Source organism: Patiria miniata, unplaced genomic scaffold (assembly GCF_015706575.1).
Source record: "Patiria miniata isolate m_02_andy unplaced genomic scaffold, ASM1570657v1 HiC_scaffold_18, whole genome shotgun sequence".
Lineage (NCBI taxonomy): Eukaryota > Metazoa > Echinodermata > Asteroidea > Valvatida > Asterinidae > Patiria > Patiria miniata.
Genome location: NW_024037056.1, coordinates 8950898 through 8966467, shown reverse-complemented (window position 1 = coordinate 8966467; position 15570 = coordinate 8950898). Strand labels below are relative to the sequence as shown.

Here is a 15570-nt window from a genome sequence, read left to right as displayed (position 1 = left end):
GCCCCAGGTGCGTTCTGCGCGACATCGCGCAGAACATGCTACGCGCGCGTCAACCTCCATAAAAGGGTTGTTTACATCTTACTCTCCAGCTGAACACTCCATTATTTTGCTAGAGGGATGTTTCAAAAAGCATGAAGTGAACTTGTTGAACAAAATTGGGATTTTGTGAACGAATTATTTGATATTTTTTACCGAAAAGGTATTTATGAATGGGAATAAATATGTGTTCCGTCGGTATTTATCACTCTGTTTAAGACCACTTAGAGTCTGGGTGCTGATAATTACCCTCGCCTCCGGCTCGGGTAATTATCAGCACCCAGACTCTAAGCGGTATTAAACAGAGTGATAAAAACCTCCGGAGCACACATTTATTCCCTTATTAACGAAGAATGATTAAAAAACAACTATAAAAATGAAAGATGTACAGAACTGCGCAACATTCTGATTTAATGACAGAACGATTTTTTACATACTATATTTAAATGTAAATATGTACAAATCCCTAACATATAAAATAAATATCATTATTTTTAAATATTCTATTAAAAAATGGTAAACAGAAGACCGAGATAATTAATATTTCTGAATGTGGACTCATCTGAACTTCAAAATTCCCCACCGCCAAAAATATATATAATGCTTGCAAACATTTTTAAGTAAATAGAACATGTTTCTATGTGTAAACCAATGCATGTTGTACAGATATTGCCTAATTATCATCATTTACATGAGCCCACTATTACACTACCAATCCAGGTGAAGTATGTGATTGTTTTCAATGTTTGGAATAATGTAATGTCTGTGTGTGATTTAATTTAATTGATTAAAGGCCGAAAACTCAGGCAATGTCTATCCGGTTTTGAGGTAGCAGGACAAACTTAACAAGTCTCACTAAATGGTACTGAAGGCGCGGGTTTGGCGTTACAGGTACACAGGATCATTTGGCTTTTGTGCATGTTTTTTGTGTGTGAAGAAAACAATACTGCTGAAAATTGTAAGAAGTTTAAGTTTTAGACGGAGAAAACATATTGTTTGGTTCTCGTATCTAAATTTTGTTGCTAAAGCAAGTAAAGAATACTGTGCCCAATGGCACACTTTCTTCAATCGCCTTCAATGATTGTTCTTCCTACCGAATGATACCAATTCAGGCGGAGTAATTTCACAGGGTATTTGGTACCAGTCTTATCTTCACTTTGAGCAAGGATATTCTCGTTAAATCGGTAGGTACACTTCCGGGTAATTGCAAATGCTCCTACGTGCATTTAAAAACCTAGTATCATTTTTCATATTTTGGTATCACTTCAAAGCCACACAGGATTATCTGCAATAACCCATGAAAGACCTACCAATGAAGATAGGACTGGCACCAAATACCCTGTAAAATGTTTCCGCCTGAGCGGTATCGTTTGGAAGTAAACAATAATGGATGGTGGTTTCGAAATAGGGGCACACTTTTTTAACTTTTCTTTTACGTGCATTAGCAACAAGACCTAGTTACAAGACCCCAACAAATTGTATGAATGTTTTCTGTTTTCTCAAAGTGTATAGTAGCCACTGAGATAAAACTCTTAACAGCCTACTTTTTATGTGCCCTATTATAAAGATAGATTTTGAGCAATTGTGGTGCTCCAAATATATTTTCAGCATACACCAGTAATTCTTTTCCAAAGACTTCTACTGCAATAAGTTCACATCCACCTGCATCTAAATGTTATGTCCTCTTCACTAATTGGACGGATTAGTTCGGCATAAATAATATGTAAATATTCTTTGGTGAATACAGAAATTATTACAACTTGCTGAATTATTTGAATACAAAATTATTAGGTGCACAGCTAGTTTCTGGACGGACATCATTGAAAGATGGAACGGGAACATTTTTGTTTCGCAATTTCCAACCACACGGCTAAGGACCACTCAAGAAATAAAGAATAACGTTCAAGAGAGAGAAGACATTTTTGGATATTTGAAACACTCTGTAAGTCTGGCCATGGACACCATGCATAAAAGGCCGACAGCGTTTAGAGGCCCACAAAAAAAAAATAAAAAAACATTACATGTATATCATATCCTTGAAAAATCCCATTTACTTTAATTTTTAAAAATATTTTGCAATTTTCAAGGGCATATTGGTCCTTCTTTTGGTGTATGCGCTAATTTAAATTTCCATATTCATGACCAAACTGTGATGTCATTCAAGGCAAAAGCTTTAGTATGACAGCTACCCCAGTACCAAAACAAATATACCAGAATTTTGGATTTGATGTTGTGGTAAATTGTATGCATTTAGTGATTGTTTATTGTGGTTTCAGTACATGACAGTAGTTCAAATGTACAAACGTTTTCAATGAGCAAATTTGTGGGTTCATAATTTGAACAAGAACCCCTCAATTGAAGAGTGTGTACCATTATGACATCGCAGAAACAGCAACTTCTGTTGTTTGAATAAAAAAAAACATGAAACATTTAAATGTTACAAAAAGTGCACTTTACAAACGTTTTAATCAAAAAGGGATGTGTCATAGTTTTCATACATTTCAGAAGAAGTGTAAAATTCATTTCATGGTCCATTGAACAAGTAGTTGTGCAGGACACAACGCTTGCGAATACCGAGTCAATAACGCAAAGCATGATGTACATAGTACACACAAGTTTTCACCTAAATGTTCGCAAATACATAGCGTCTTCGCATATAAAGTGTTAGGAATATGGCCGCTTGCCATGCCTAAAAGTCGAAGCTAGGTAAAGGTAAAGGAGACGATGAACCTGTGTTCACAGGAACGGAGTGCCCACCTCTCTTTCATTAGCGATTGGGCCAGACTCATATGCTGCTGTGGGGGGATCGCCACACCTCCTCCACAGCGAGTCTGTTACCTTCCCAGCATTGAATAATGCCGGTACCCATTTAACACCTGGGTTGAGAGGAGCAATTGAGGTAAAATGCCTAACTCAAGGGCACAACACGCATGGCCACGGTGGGGCTCGAACCCACAACCTCTCGATCATGAATCCTGTGCTCCGCCGCTAGACCACGTGCCCACGAGTCCAAGCTCTCTCTCTGTTTTATGTAACTGGGAAGGAGGTCCTTGTGCAAGGAATTCATAATGAACGAATTAAAGCTGTGTGGTAGCCTAGTCCATCACAAGTCCAACATCTTCTCACAAGCCAACCACAACTCCTCCATTCGCGATTCAAGTCGGAAGGTATTCAACTGAATTGTAACGAAGGCGTTCCCTTCTTATTGCTCACCCCGTTACTTGTGACTTGACTAATGAAAGGACTTGTGATTAAATGGAAGAACTTGTGATGAGCTTGTCAACAAAACTAGAGTAAAGACAGCTTTTCAGTTATAAAATGCTTATATCTGCGAGACAACTGTATATTTACACAGCAAAATTCTGAAACATCAGTATTAGGTGGCCTGCGAGTCTCTTGTCTCGAGCTATACTCCAAAATTACAACTTGGTGGGAACATACTGACAACAGATACAGCCATAACTCTCAACACTTCTTGAAATCAAAATTGCTTCTACGGGCGTTGCTAGAAGGGGGATATGGGGGGGGGGTGACCCCACCCACCTCATCCATCATTTTTGTTGGAAAAAATCATGTCTGTCGGCAAATATGTCCAGACAAATAGTGCCACTTATTGTCTGATAATGTCAAAGGTCGTATGCTTTGAACAGCAACCCCAAAGAGTACAAAGTATCAAGTCCCTCCCCCTCCCCCTTCCTTTTTGGTGAATAGGCGACCTTTCAGGATGGATTGACAAATTATTGTCAACCCATCCCCCCTAGGAACTGGTCTGGCAATGCGCTACATGCCCAGTTGTTTTTACTTTATGTGGAGGCAAGCTGACTCATTCATGTCATTCAGTAGATTCCACCACATTCGATTATCTATTTTTCAGGAGCTCTGTTCTTGCGGTGACCAGAATCTTAAACGCCTCTTCGCTGCCGGGTGCGATGTTCTTGTCCGGATGGAGAATGACTGCCATCTTACGATAGGCTTTATTGACATCATCTCTGAAATAGGGAAGAGAAAAATTAGAAGAAATATCAAGTAAAAAGTTGTGCACACATAGAAAAACAAAGGCTATTTATAAAATCTCACTTTGTCTCTGGTTGCGGCTCCAATTCTCCAGATCCATTTGAAGAATTTTAATGTTCAACCCTAATACAGAGAGACTCCAAATTTTGCCTTGATGCATTCGGGCACATGATCACTGTACACTAACGAGGCCCTCTTGAATGGAGAAACCATTGTGCATGCTATTGTACAAAGCAACGGCCCCCTGGATGGATTATCTGAACAATAGCTAGCACAATGCTTTCGCCATTGAAGGGGGCCTCCGTGATAGAAGTGATTGGTCTATAATAGTAGGACGGCTATATCCATGAAGCTAACATGGGATGTACCAGTATATCAAACAAATGGGTCAATTTCAAATGGACCACTAAGCATTACAATTTGAGCAAGAAGCAACAAATTTTGCTTTGTAAAACATTTTGACCGGTTTACAGATTTGTTCAACTGGGAAGCTGAACTTGAAGCCACAGCTGGAGACAAAACCAAGGTTTGAAAAATGCCCAAGCTAGAAATGCTGCAAGTTAGGGGCTGTTGACAGTGTGCATGTTAACAAGACTCCAGGGAGGTCAAAAAAACAAGGAGTGTGCACATTTCAATGGGCCTGTTTACACTGGGTTTGTACATATCGCAAAGTAGATATAACCAATGAGCTTCAAAACCAGAGCGTGGTTGGTCATGTTATTATGGAGCTTGGCCACATTGTTTTCTGTAAACCTTTCTTTAATTTGCATAACTTGACATACTTTTGCACATTTTCCACCCATTTTTAAATGTTTACTACTTCGCAATATGCTGCTTTTCAACTTTTTGTTCTCGCTTTCCGATACAGTGGGTTATTTTAGTGGCGGTTCCTGACAAGCACTGTAAACATGATGAAGGTTACCATCGACAAGTTAAATCAACTCAAGTCTTGCCGATTTCGGCAGCACTACCAAGAAAACCTGAGCATACCTCATCAGCGTGCATTGGCTTGAATACAACAGGCTTGAGGTATGCTTGGAGTTTTCCCTGGGAAGCATGATAAAGCCGCCCCAGTGGTGAAGGTCGCTTTCAACAAGATAAATCAAAGCCAGTCCTGGGAAATTTCGGCAGCACTTCCCAGGAATTCCAACCATACCTCAAGCATGTGCATTAGATTGAATACAGCTCAAGACTGGTTTAGCATCATCTTGTTGATAGCGACCTTGCTGCCATGGCGGCTTCACTACGTTCGTCAGGGACAGGCTACATTGGGCAAATAAAGCCAAGTCCAGTCTTGGACCAAGACTACAGTCTTGTTAAAGCTATAGTCCATCATTTGCAGCCATCCGAAAAAGTAACTGGCATATTATTGTTGAAAAACATACTTGGTTGAAAGATAGTAAGTGGACAAAACTCCCTGTGAAATTTATCTTTCTGGCAAGCTATTATTTTGAAGTAATCAATGAAAGAAGGCCTTTGACGCACCGTAGGAAAATTTAAATTAGTAGTTCGTTTTATTATTCAGCGCAGCATGCGTAAGCATTGGCACGATGCACAGGTGCGCGCGGTTGCTATAATTCGTCGGATCAGTGCGCGACATCACGTATAGCTGCAATTCAAAACAATTCAAAACATGATTCAGCAACTTTTGATTTGAAATTGAGATCCTAGAAGGCTGTTTTTTTCTCGGAATATACAGCTGAAGCTGAAACTTCATCAGGTTAGTTGTTCAGTATCCTTCATTAGATTTTGAACACTTTTGTTGCTTCAAACGAACAAAATGCACAAATTACAAATGATGGACTATATATTTAAGTATGACATCACTACTTACTTGGATGCTCCCTGTCTGAGACCCAGCCTCTCATAGTCATTCTTGCTGTTCTTGAGTCTCTGTATAGCCTCCACCTGCTCCTTGGTATAACCTAACGTGGTGGTTATCCTGACAGCGCGGCCACCATTCTCATAGGCAGTCACCAGACCATTGAACAACTCCTGCCAATATCAAAACAAAATCTCAGTAACCTTTATGTTGTCAAAGGCTTACAACGTGTGCAACGGACAAACTGGGTCCGCAAGCAATGTACACGCAAGAGGCCCCCCTTCAATGGAGAAACTATTGTGTATGCTATTGTACAAAGCAACCACCCCACTGACGGATTATCTGAACAATAGCTAGCACAATGCTTTTGCCATTAAAGGGGGCCTTCGTAATAGTAGTGACAGCGTGCTATGATCGGTCTAAACAAACAGAAACATTTGAATTTATCCATCTTTTTTTGTTGAAGTTCTACAAAAATAGACAAAAGTTAAGTTTTTGATAATGGCGGATGCTAATTTGCTTTGAAGAAATGGCTTAAATGAATTTGTTGACCCCTAAAACATGGTCTAGACACCTTGACTGATAAGTCTGGTCAAGATCCGGCAGAGATATATAGAAAACTTATATTGTACCTTATGGAGGTAATTTGCATATTAACTGATTTTTTGCTTTTTAATACTCAAGGTGTCAGTGTGGCACCTACCAGAATATTGATCTACACAGTTCAAATGACAAGAAAATGCACAAACATTTTGTGCAGACCTAAATGCACAGTTCACCTTCAAATTGGGGTTTGATACCCGGACTGTGACGTACGTTCCGGGGGAATAGCACATACATAGCCCATACACTCTGCACTATGCAGAGTACATGGCATGTTCTATATGGGACAATATCACACTGTTCTTACCATGGACAGAGCAATCAGGATCAAGGATTCAAATTTGCTTGAGAATAAAAGTGAGGTTCCTGAAAAAGCCACCTACATTGTTATACAAATATTGAGTGGCTCAGCGTGGAATGGGAGGAATATTATCGCAAGGTAAAATCTGGAAAAGTCCAGATTTTACCGAGCGCTGATATTCCTCCCATTTCACCATTTAAAGCCACTCAATATTTGTTTTATATAACTGACATATAGATCCCTGTCATTTGATATATTTGAACTTTTTTTTCAATACAAAACTGGAGGAAAATGTATTTGTCTCTTCCAAACCACCCCTTCACGAAAATGTTTGAACACAACGCTGTAGCGCTGGCTCTTTGGAACAATACACGCTACGCGCAACGCTGAATGCGCAAACCAGCATGCATTTGCACACAAATACCGCGTCATGATATTAACTGTTGAATAGTATTTCCCATTCCCCATGGGCGGATAGTACTTTTTGAGGCGCGGCGTGAATGGGAGCAATAAGGAATGTCACGTGATGTGGGTTCCACCAATCAAATGACTAGGATCTGTTTGTCAGTTATATAAATTGAACTTTTCTCGATGCTGTTCCATTCACTTACTTGGAAAGCCTCTGTAATTCCTTCCCCTGATAATGCTGAGGTTTCAAAGTAATGGAAGCCATGTTGGTCTGCCCATAACCGCCCCTCACTCTCATCAATCTGACGCTGGGAATTCCTGTCAATCTGTCCAATCAACCACAGAGTCAAGCGTCAAGTTTGCCACAGACATTGTAAATATCACACTGAAACATGTTTGCTCATCTCAGAGGGGCCAGCCTATAGTCCTCCTTGTACCTGACTGACTGAATGACTGACTCCCCGAATTAGAATTTGTGAATTAGACTTGCTTGAATCTCACTTTGGCCTAAAAGTCTGAAATTAGGATTACCCTGTAATGCCCATAAATGGGCTAAATCTGTGTAGGCCGCTTGCATGAAAAGACTCCCTGTGAAAAGCCAATCTGAATCACAGCAACAAGTCTAGAGGGGGGATTGGGAGGTTGCACCCCCCCCCCCCCCAACCCCATTCAGCCGTCGACTTATGTTATGAAACTAGTAAAATGGGGCAAAAACGAATAAAGGGAATGCTACAGTTACGAAATTTATTCTCAAATTGCCTTAAAATGCTTGAGAAAGCGCAATAGATTTCAAACTTTTTCGGGAAGGCATGCCCCTGGATCCCCCATGAGCTCCGTGCGCTACCAAAGGGGGCGCCCTTTCACCTAACAACGACGTTCCATGGGCGGGACATTTCGCTGGTTGACGCGCACCGTTCCTTGTGTGTGACGCAGGTACACCAGGGGATTTGTACTATTTACACGAAGTGGCCGCGCTTCGCGGCAAATGAATTGCAGTCAGGCAAGATGGCGTCGGTCGGTCACCCCCAACCATGCCAACTGTACTTCCTTTGCCGGTGAGAGGGTGCTTGTGAACAAAGCTGATACTGGGCCCATAGCAGGGCGTGCCTTTGGCATGCCCCCCCCCCCCCACCTTTATATCAACTCTCCCGTTTCCTGAAAGCTAGATCCGCCCCTGGCCAGGTTTATGGTGACTATGAACCAGATGTGCTGTGAACTCCATGATATAACCAATCAACAAAAGTTCCAAATTCAAAGTTCAAGTAAACCACAAGGGGAATCTGGATAGGTACACTTTTAATCAGTTTTGCTTGGGCACATACAGTAACTGCAGACACCAATGTTATCCAGCTATCCAGCTCTTGAATATAACACAGCCATCAAGGGGCAAAACTATTCACCATCTAATAATTGTAATTACTTTACCGATATTTCTGATACATCTTGCCAAATATGTGGGAAGTGAAATCAATATTTCAATGAAGGAAGTGTTTTGAATTGCTAGGACTCTTCTGAGAAGTAGAACTCCTCGGAAATCATAAGATGCGTTACAAGTTCTGTGAAATGGGCCCCAAAACTAGTATTGCACTTGGGCTCATCACACGTCCTTACAAGTCCATCACAAGGCAACCAGTTCCAAGTCAAGTCCCCAGTTTATTGCAATGCAACGTGACACTGGCATTCTGGGTTATTGTTCATCCCCTTTGCTTGTGATTGGACTTGATGAACTGGACAACATGGACAATGACAATGTTCCAAGAATTTACGTCAAAAACAGGCAGGTTTGGGTATTTCGTACCTTATTAGCACAAACGCAGAAGAAGACTTTCTCCATTTCGTTAGGTGAGCCAATCTCTTGTTTCATCTCAGCAAGCCAGGTATCTAGAGATTCAAAGCTTGCCCGGTTGCACACATCATACACCAACAGCGCCCCCTGCGTGTCCTTGTAAAACTCGTTCCTGACCTTTAAAGCAATGGTTCAAAGTAAAGTTCATACATGTACATGTAGCAATGCTTAACAGTTCACAGAAAAACGTTCTCCCAAGTTCTTTTTGAAGTGGCAGCATTTATTATTGTGTTTATGCAGCCATTTACTCGCTAGTCATGCTAGTGGTCTTCTGGGTTCATGAATGGCCTGCCTATTCAACTGATCAGAGAGTTCCTACTCTTTTTGTTAACATTACAGCTGTGGACTGCTTAGTGTTTTTGTAAACTATACCCAATCAGTGTGGAGGGTAGCCTTTCGCCCAGGCCATCGTGGCTTAGAGCGGCGGAGTTGCAAAGACCCAAAGCGACTGGAGCAAAGATAAAGTCAGCACGCACGAGTGGCAAAGCCACGAGGCCTTTTACAACTTGATTTTGTTGAATTATTCATAGTTTTTATGCAAATAAGACGCGTGCTGAAGGTTAACCAATCACAACGCGGATTTTGCCCAGTCGCTTCCATTTTTAAAAGAAGGGTGAGAAAGGAAAACGTAAGAGCAAATAACTGTAAGTTCAGATGAAAAATAAATTCATACCCTCAAATAATTTCTTGAAAACCTTTATACGTTAAGTTAAAATAAGATAATGTAAGAACAATTATGCGGTCACAATCTCGTGGAAAACTAGACTCGCAATTTTTGTTTTTTATTTTTGTGCAAGCATCCGGGCGGGTAGACGCGTCTGGGTAGTAGCCACGCACGCACAAACGAACAGGCTGATGATTGGTTGGAATTTTGCTACCCTTTTGGGGTAGCAAAAATCGAGATTATAAAGAAAAACATAAGAATTTCTTGACAAGTTAGAAAAGGCCCTCGTGGCTTTGCCACTCGCATGTGTGGTCTCCATCTCCAGTCGCTTCGCTTTTTCGCTGCTTTGAATGTGGGCAAGTTAAGCCACGGTGGCCTTGGTGAAAGGCTATGTGGAGGGCAGTGCATATGGCACCTGATCACTCATCAATTTTTGTTGGCGTGACTGTGGGCTGAAAAGGAGCATCCAGTGAAATCGAATATACCATTATTTGGTTTGAAAAAAATTAAAAACAGGAATTTGAAATCTCTTATTTGTCCCAACACTAGTACTTACCTCAAAGAAAATAGGATGCCCAGCCATGTCAAAAATATTGACTTTCACTGTCCGATCCCTCACAACAAGTCTGAAAATATAATCAAATCAGGTCTAAACATTTGTAAGTGTTTAAAGGGACACTACATATAGGTCCTGAACAGCCCAATTGGGCTACAAAATGCGCTTTGAACGAGATGATGTTAATCGGATATAACATTTAAAAGTAGGATATAAACATCCACACAACTATCCTTTCAAAACTGGGCGTTTTTCTGTTATTCCTAAATTGTGCGTGTGAGAACGAATTTCGGGGTCCACTTTTGTGACCCCATAAATTCAAGCTGTTTGGATGCTACATGTAGTTGTGATGTCATTCGTAAAGTGTTTGCCTTTTGCGGACGTTGAAGAAACCAATTTTTTTTGCATTGACAGTGATTGGTCACCGCTGTTCCCGAGATGCACAACTGTGTATATCATACACATACACTGAAAATGACACGAAAAACGTACTCGTACTCCATCCTGTCCGAAGTAAACAAGCAGGGTTTTTTTTTTCTTTTCTCGGGAACAGTAAGACATTAGGTTGGTTTCCTTTCAACCAGATGTTTGAAATAGGGTAAGTAAACAATCCAAAACCGGAAATTTTGGGGGATTTCAGGACCTATAGTGCCCCTTTAATTCCACTTTTCAATTTCAATCAACCATGATTACTTCAATAGAAATAAATCTGATTTGTTTCAATTGGAGATTGTATAATGAATACAGACAGATGGAAACTGATAAGGCACTGTCACAAAAACAAGGGATTTTGAAGCATTTTAAGACTTTCAACCTCATGTACATTGTAGCTGCATACTCCCAGAACTACATTGTACATTGTATGAGGCTCTGAGAGGAGCCTCATAGACAACTTACCCCGCAAAATTGTTTGCCTCTACAAAACACCAACCAAGTACAAAAACGTCCATTACAACCAAGCTATTTCCCACAGAACCGCTGCACAGTTTGCTCCTAAACTCTGTACTATAACTCTTGACATACTCACGTTATGTGCATCAAACAAACAGTGGTGGATTCTGTCGGTTTTTAGGCCAAAATGATGAAAAAAAATGCCCTTTCCGCACTGAGCCAACCTGACACTTGCACATGATCGGTCGATGATTTTCGGTTCGCTCAGAGTGCGCCGCGGCCGGGGGCTAAGTACTTGCACTAAATTTTGCAGGGTAAGTTGTCCATGAGGCTCCACTCGGAGCCTCATAGTTCTAGGAGTAGTAGCTGCATGCCTGTTCCAAGTAGGATTCACGCATATGTGCATTCTTATTCTTTTTGTTCAGCCGACATCTGACTGAAAGTGAACTAACTCAAGTTATTAGTTAATTACCCTCTCATTTGTTTTCCTTTTAATTAGAAACTTCACTATTAGTATGCCAGTTAAGAAACCTTGCTAATTAACAGTGATGTAGTCGAGTCCACCTCATTCCAGTCCGAGCTGAGCTGAGTCAAAGTCCATTTTTGTTCGAGTCTGAACTGAGTCTGCATGGTCTGAGTCCATATGGTGAAGTCTAAGCCAAGTCTGTCAATGGTCATGATGGTAGAATAATGATCGGGCAGGTCGGCACAACAGGGACAGAACTGAGATTGAGTCAATGCTTCACGCAGGACGTGTGTGTGCACGAGTACACTGAGAATACAGTGACTGTTGAAAAAGTCTCTTGTGATTACTCTACAGCCTTCATAAAGTAAGGTACATATGTAGGCCTATCTAAAAGGCATTTTCCTAGGCAAGAGTTCAACGTGATCAGACAACAGACGCAGGACTTTTTTTAAAGCAACTGAAACTTTTTTCTCAAGTTTAAACACAATTTTTTTTATAAATGGACTTGATTTGAGTCCGCCAGGTAGTCCGAGTCAGCCACTAGCTGAGTCCGAGCCAAGCCAAGTCCAAAAAAGGACAAGTCCGAAAAATTGACTCGAGTCTGGACTCAGACTTGAGTTGCTGCTAATTAATGTTTTGTTTAACATGGTTTACCTACTTTGTAACACCATAGTCAATGCCAATTGTCGTCAGGTACTTGTTGACAAACCGCTTCTCGCAGTATCTCTTTATAATACAACTCTGAAAAAGAAAGTAGACAGATTTGATATACATGTACCTTTAATATCATCAACAAGTTAAATATTGATTTATAAAAAGGTGAATCTTCAACACATTTTCAGTCCTGATTAGTCTGACACCTACACATTTGTGTGTGCATCATGCACTCGAAAATGTCACTGGTGAATTGATTTACTTTTTTCTGTTTATTAACTAAAGAATTCAAAAGGAACAAGTTTTTAAATTAAAGTGTTTTTAGTAACCATTATTTTACATAGCAGCTAACATGCCTAGGATTAGCCATGCTGCATGTAGCTTAAGATATCCCGATGAGCATTGGAGATGGAGTTTCTCAAGCTACATGAATATGTATGGCCATACCTACTTTCGTTTTGTAAACATATGCAGAGGATTTCTGTCAATGACAATGGCTGGATTTTGATTGGTCCGAAAATTTGGGACTCTTGATACTGTGTACGAGAGTCCCAAAACTTAAGGTATTGAAAACATGCAAGACAAGAAAATAGACTGTTAAATGAAAATCATTTTTTTATTTTCCTTTTTTTTTTTTTTTTTTTAGTCTATATAACAATAAACGGAAAATTTCATGTTAAGATCCCAGTCTGGATTTTGATGTACATTTTTGTACTTAGGCCTAGTTGTTGTTTCGTAATGAAAGGCGTGGGTGATTCATCTATAGGGCTCTGCTATGCGAAGCGGCACAGTTTTAGGGGAAGGCTATAATTGCGATACAAAAAATATTACCTTTCCCACTTCAGCATTTCCCATGCTGATTATCTTCACACGAATTGTTTTCCTCAGTCCGTTGCTATCCATGGTCAATTCTCTCTTCTGCTTGCAGATGCGATGTCGAACTTTAATTAAGTTCAATGAGATTTTAGTCTAAGCATAAATTTGCAGTTCAACAACATGCGCACCAGCTGATTCGATTTCCCGCTGATTCGACTGTACAAACATAAATGCATAAAGCATGATTGATGATGAGTGAATGTTAGCCCGACTGCGTCTGGCCGTACAGTACTATCGCAAGCTCTGTAGTACGGCCAGACGCTGAATGCTTCCAAAAAGACTGAATTTTTTTGGCTGCTGATGTAGCGATTTTGCTACATCTTTTGATCGAGATTATCTTTTCATCCAGGACAAAAATTTCCACAGTTAAGGTTCTTAGTCGTAGAGCAACTCATACCTTTTCGAAAAAAACGTTCTTTGGTCTCAATATTTTCATCCATCTGGCCAAAAGACGACTTTCAGTCATCGTCTTCCACAAATATCGTCCCGAAAATGCTCCCCCATGCGATTTCAAAATGGCGGCCGCGCTGTAACTCATGAATATGCATAAACAGTCTGTGATGTATGACCTCGTGTTTTTGGACGTGCGTGCGGCGGCGCCGTACGTACATGTACAGTACATTACTTGTAGACAACAGCCCAGTACGTGCATGCACACGTACGTCCGCGCGGCGGTGTGCATGCACGTACTGGGCTGTTGTCTACAAGTAATGTGCATGTACATATGTACGTACGTAAGGCCCCGCCGCACGCACGTCCAAAAACACGAGGTCATACGTCACAGACTGTTTATGCATATTCATGAGTTACAGCGCGGCCGCCATTTTGAAATCGCATGGGGGAGCATTTTCGGGACGATATTTGTGGAAGATGATGACTGAAAGTCGTCTGTTGGCCAGATGGATGAAAATATTGAGACCAAAGAACGTTTTTTCGAAAAGGTATGAGTTGCTCTACGACTAAGAACCTTAACTGTGGAAATTTTTGTCCTGGATGAAAAGATAATCTCGATCAAAAGATGTAGCAAAATCGCTACATCAGCGGCCAAAAAAATTCAGTCTTTTTGGAAGCATTCAGCGTCTGGCCGTACTACAGAGCTTGCGATAGTACGAATGTCGGACACTTCGCCCCATTTCCACGTCGCCCCATGTCACTTCGCCCCTAACCACTTCGCCCCATCTCCACTTCGCCCCATTCCCACATCGCCCCATCCCCACTTCGCCCCATTCCCACTTCGCCCCATCCCCACTTCGCCCCATCCCCACTTCGCCCCATCCCCACTTCGCCCCAGCTGCTACATGCAAAAAAAAAAAATCTCATATATTTTTTTGGCTTAAAAAAACAATTTCAACAGATTCACTAATTGCTAACCAACGGAAAGAATTAGCCCATCACCAAATGAACAATTCATAACCAACCTCTCAAGCTAGGCTCTCCCCTACCGAGTAAAAAGCTTTGTAAAAGATCCAACTTTGTTCCCAACCCGGCTATACCAACCCGTCTCCCACTTGTCTGAGAACGACAATACCTTTGACATCCTAATTTCACTGTTGGAGGAACCAATCTCATCTAAATGAAGTTGCAAGTGTCACATATCAGACAAATTTTGACGGAACATTTTCCTCAAGGCAGTGAGTTCCTTTTAACTCACTGACCCATACCTACGGATTCTTTTGAATCCAGCGGCTGATGATTTTATTCACAAGCCAATAGGAGAGGCGTCACTGAATGGGATAGAGCCATCATTTCTCTCATCTGTGTCTCGAGGACCTCATCAAAGAGTTTGTTTTTTCCTAAGTTTCTAGAATTGGGAGCATTTATTACCTGGGGTCTTTGGCAGTTTATTTGGTCTGCACCCCTTTTTCATACTACATGGGGCGAAGTGGGGATGGGGCAAAGTGGGGATGGGGCGAAGCGGGGATGGGGCGAAGTGGGGATGGGGCGAAGCGGAGATGGGGCGATGTGGGGATGGGGCGATGTGGGGATGGGGCGAAGTGGTTAGGGGCGAAGTGACATGGGGCGACGTGGAAATGGGGCGAAGCGTCCGACACCCGATAGTACTGTACGGCCAGACGCAGTCGGGCTAAGTGAATGTGATCATGCGAGAAAAAAAAATGCGATCATTTTGCAGCCAAAATTTAACGATTTTTCTTTCACGACAACGACAAGAATTACCAAGCTGCGATGCCAATCACGGGTACGACACCCGTTATGTGATAAAAAGCACAAATCTCAATGATCTCTACGAATAATGTGTAAAAGTGTGGGTTTTTTTTAACACCGCCCGGTTGTGAGCGTAAAGTTGTTTATCTTCAGCGGCCATGTTCTGCAATCTGCACATTCCTGGGAAAGCTAAGAGCGAGGTTGTGATTGGAGGATCGGTTGCTCAGTGGAAATTGACGAGCGATCTGATTGGATAACAATCGCTTCTAG

At 41.3% G+C, this 15570-nt stretch overlaps 1 protein-coding gene across 2 annotated transcripts; it reads right to left on the bottom strand.

Annotated features, from left to right (window-relative positions):
• Nucleotides 1-422: 422 nt before the first annotated feature.
• On the bottom strand, nt 423-15472 carry LOC119724521 (dnaJ homolog subfamily C member 27-like). Of its 2 annotated transcripts, none has more exons than XM_038195611.1 (8): nt 15313-15472; nt 13093-13293; nt 12266-12348; nt 10251-10320; nt 8983-9147; nt 7388-7510; nt 5885-6045; nt 423-4025 (listed from the first exon to the last, which is right to left on the bottom strand). In XM_038195611.1, the coding sequence occupies exons 2-8, from the start codon at nt 13162-13164 to the stop codon at nt 3896-3898; spliced, it is 804 nt and encodes a 267-aa protein (XP_038051539.1). In that variant the 5' UTR covers nt 13165-13293; nt 15313-15472; the 3' UTR covers nt 423-3895. The 2 variants fall into 2 exon arrangements, with proteins under 2 accessions (XP_038051539.1, XP_038051540.1); XM_038195612.1 differs by having other exon boundaries at nt 13093-13202.
• Nucleotides 15473-15570: the final 98 nt, after the last annotated feature.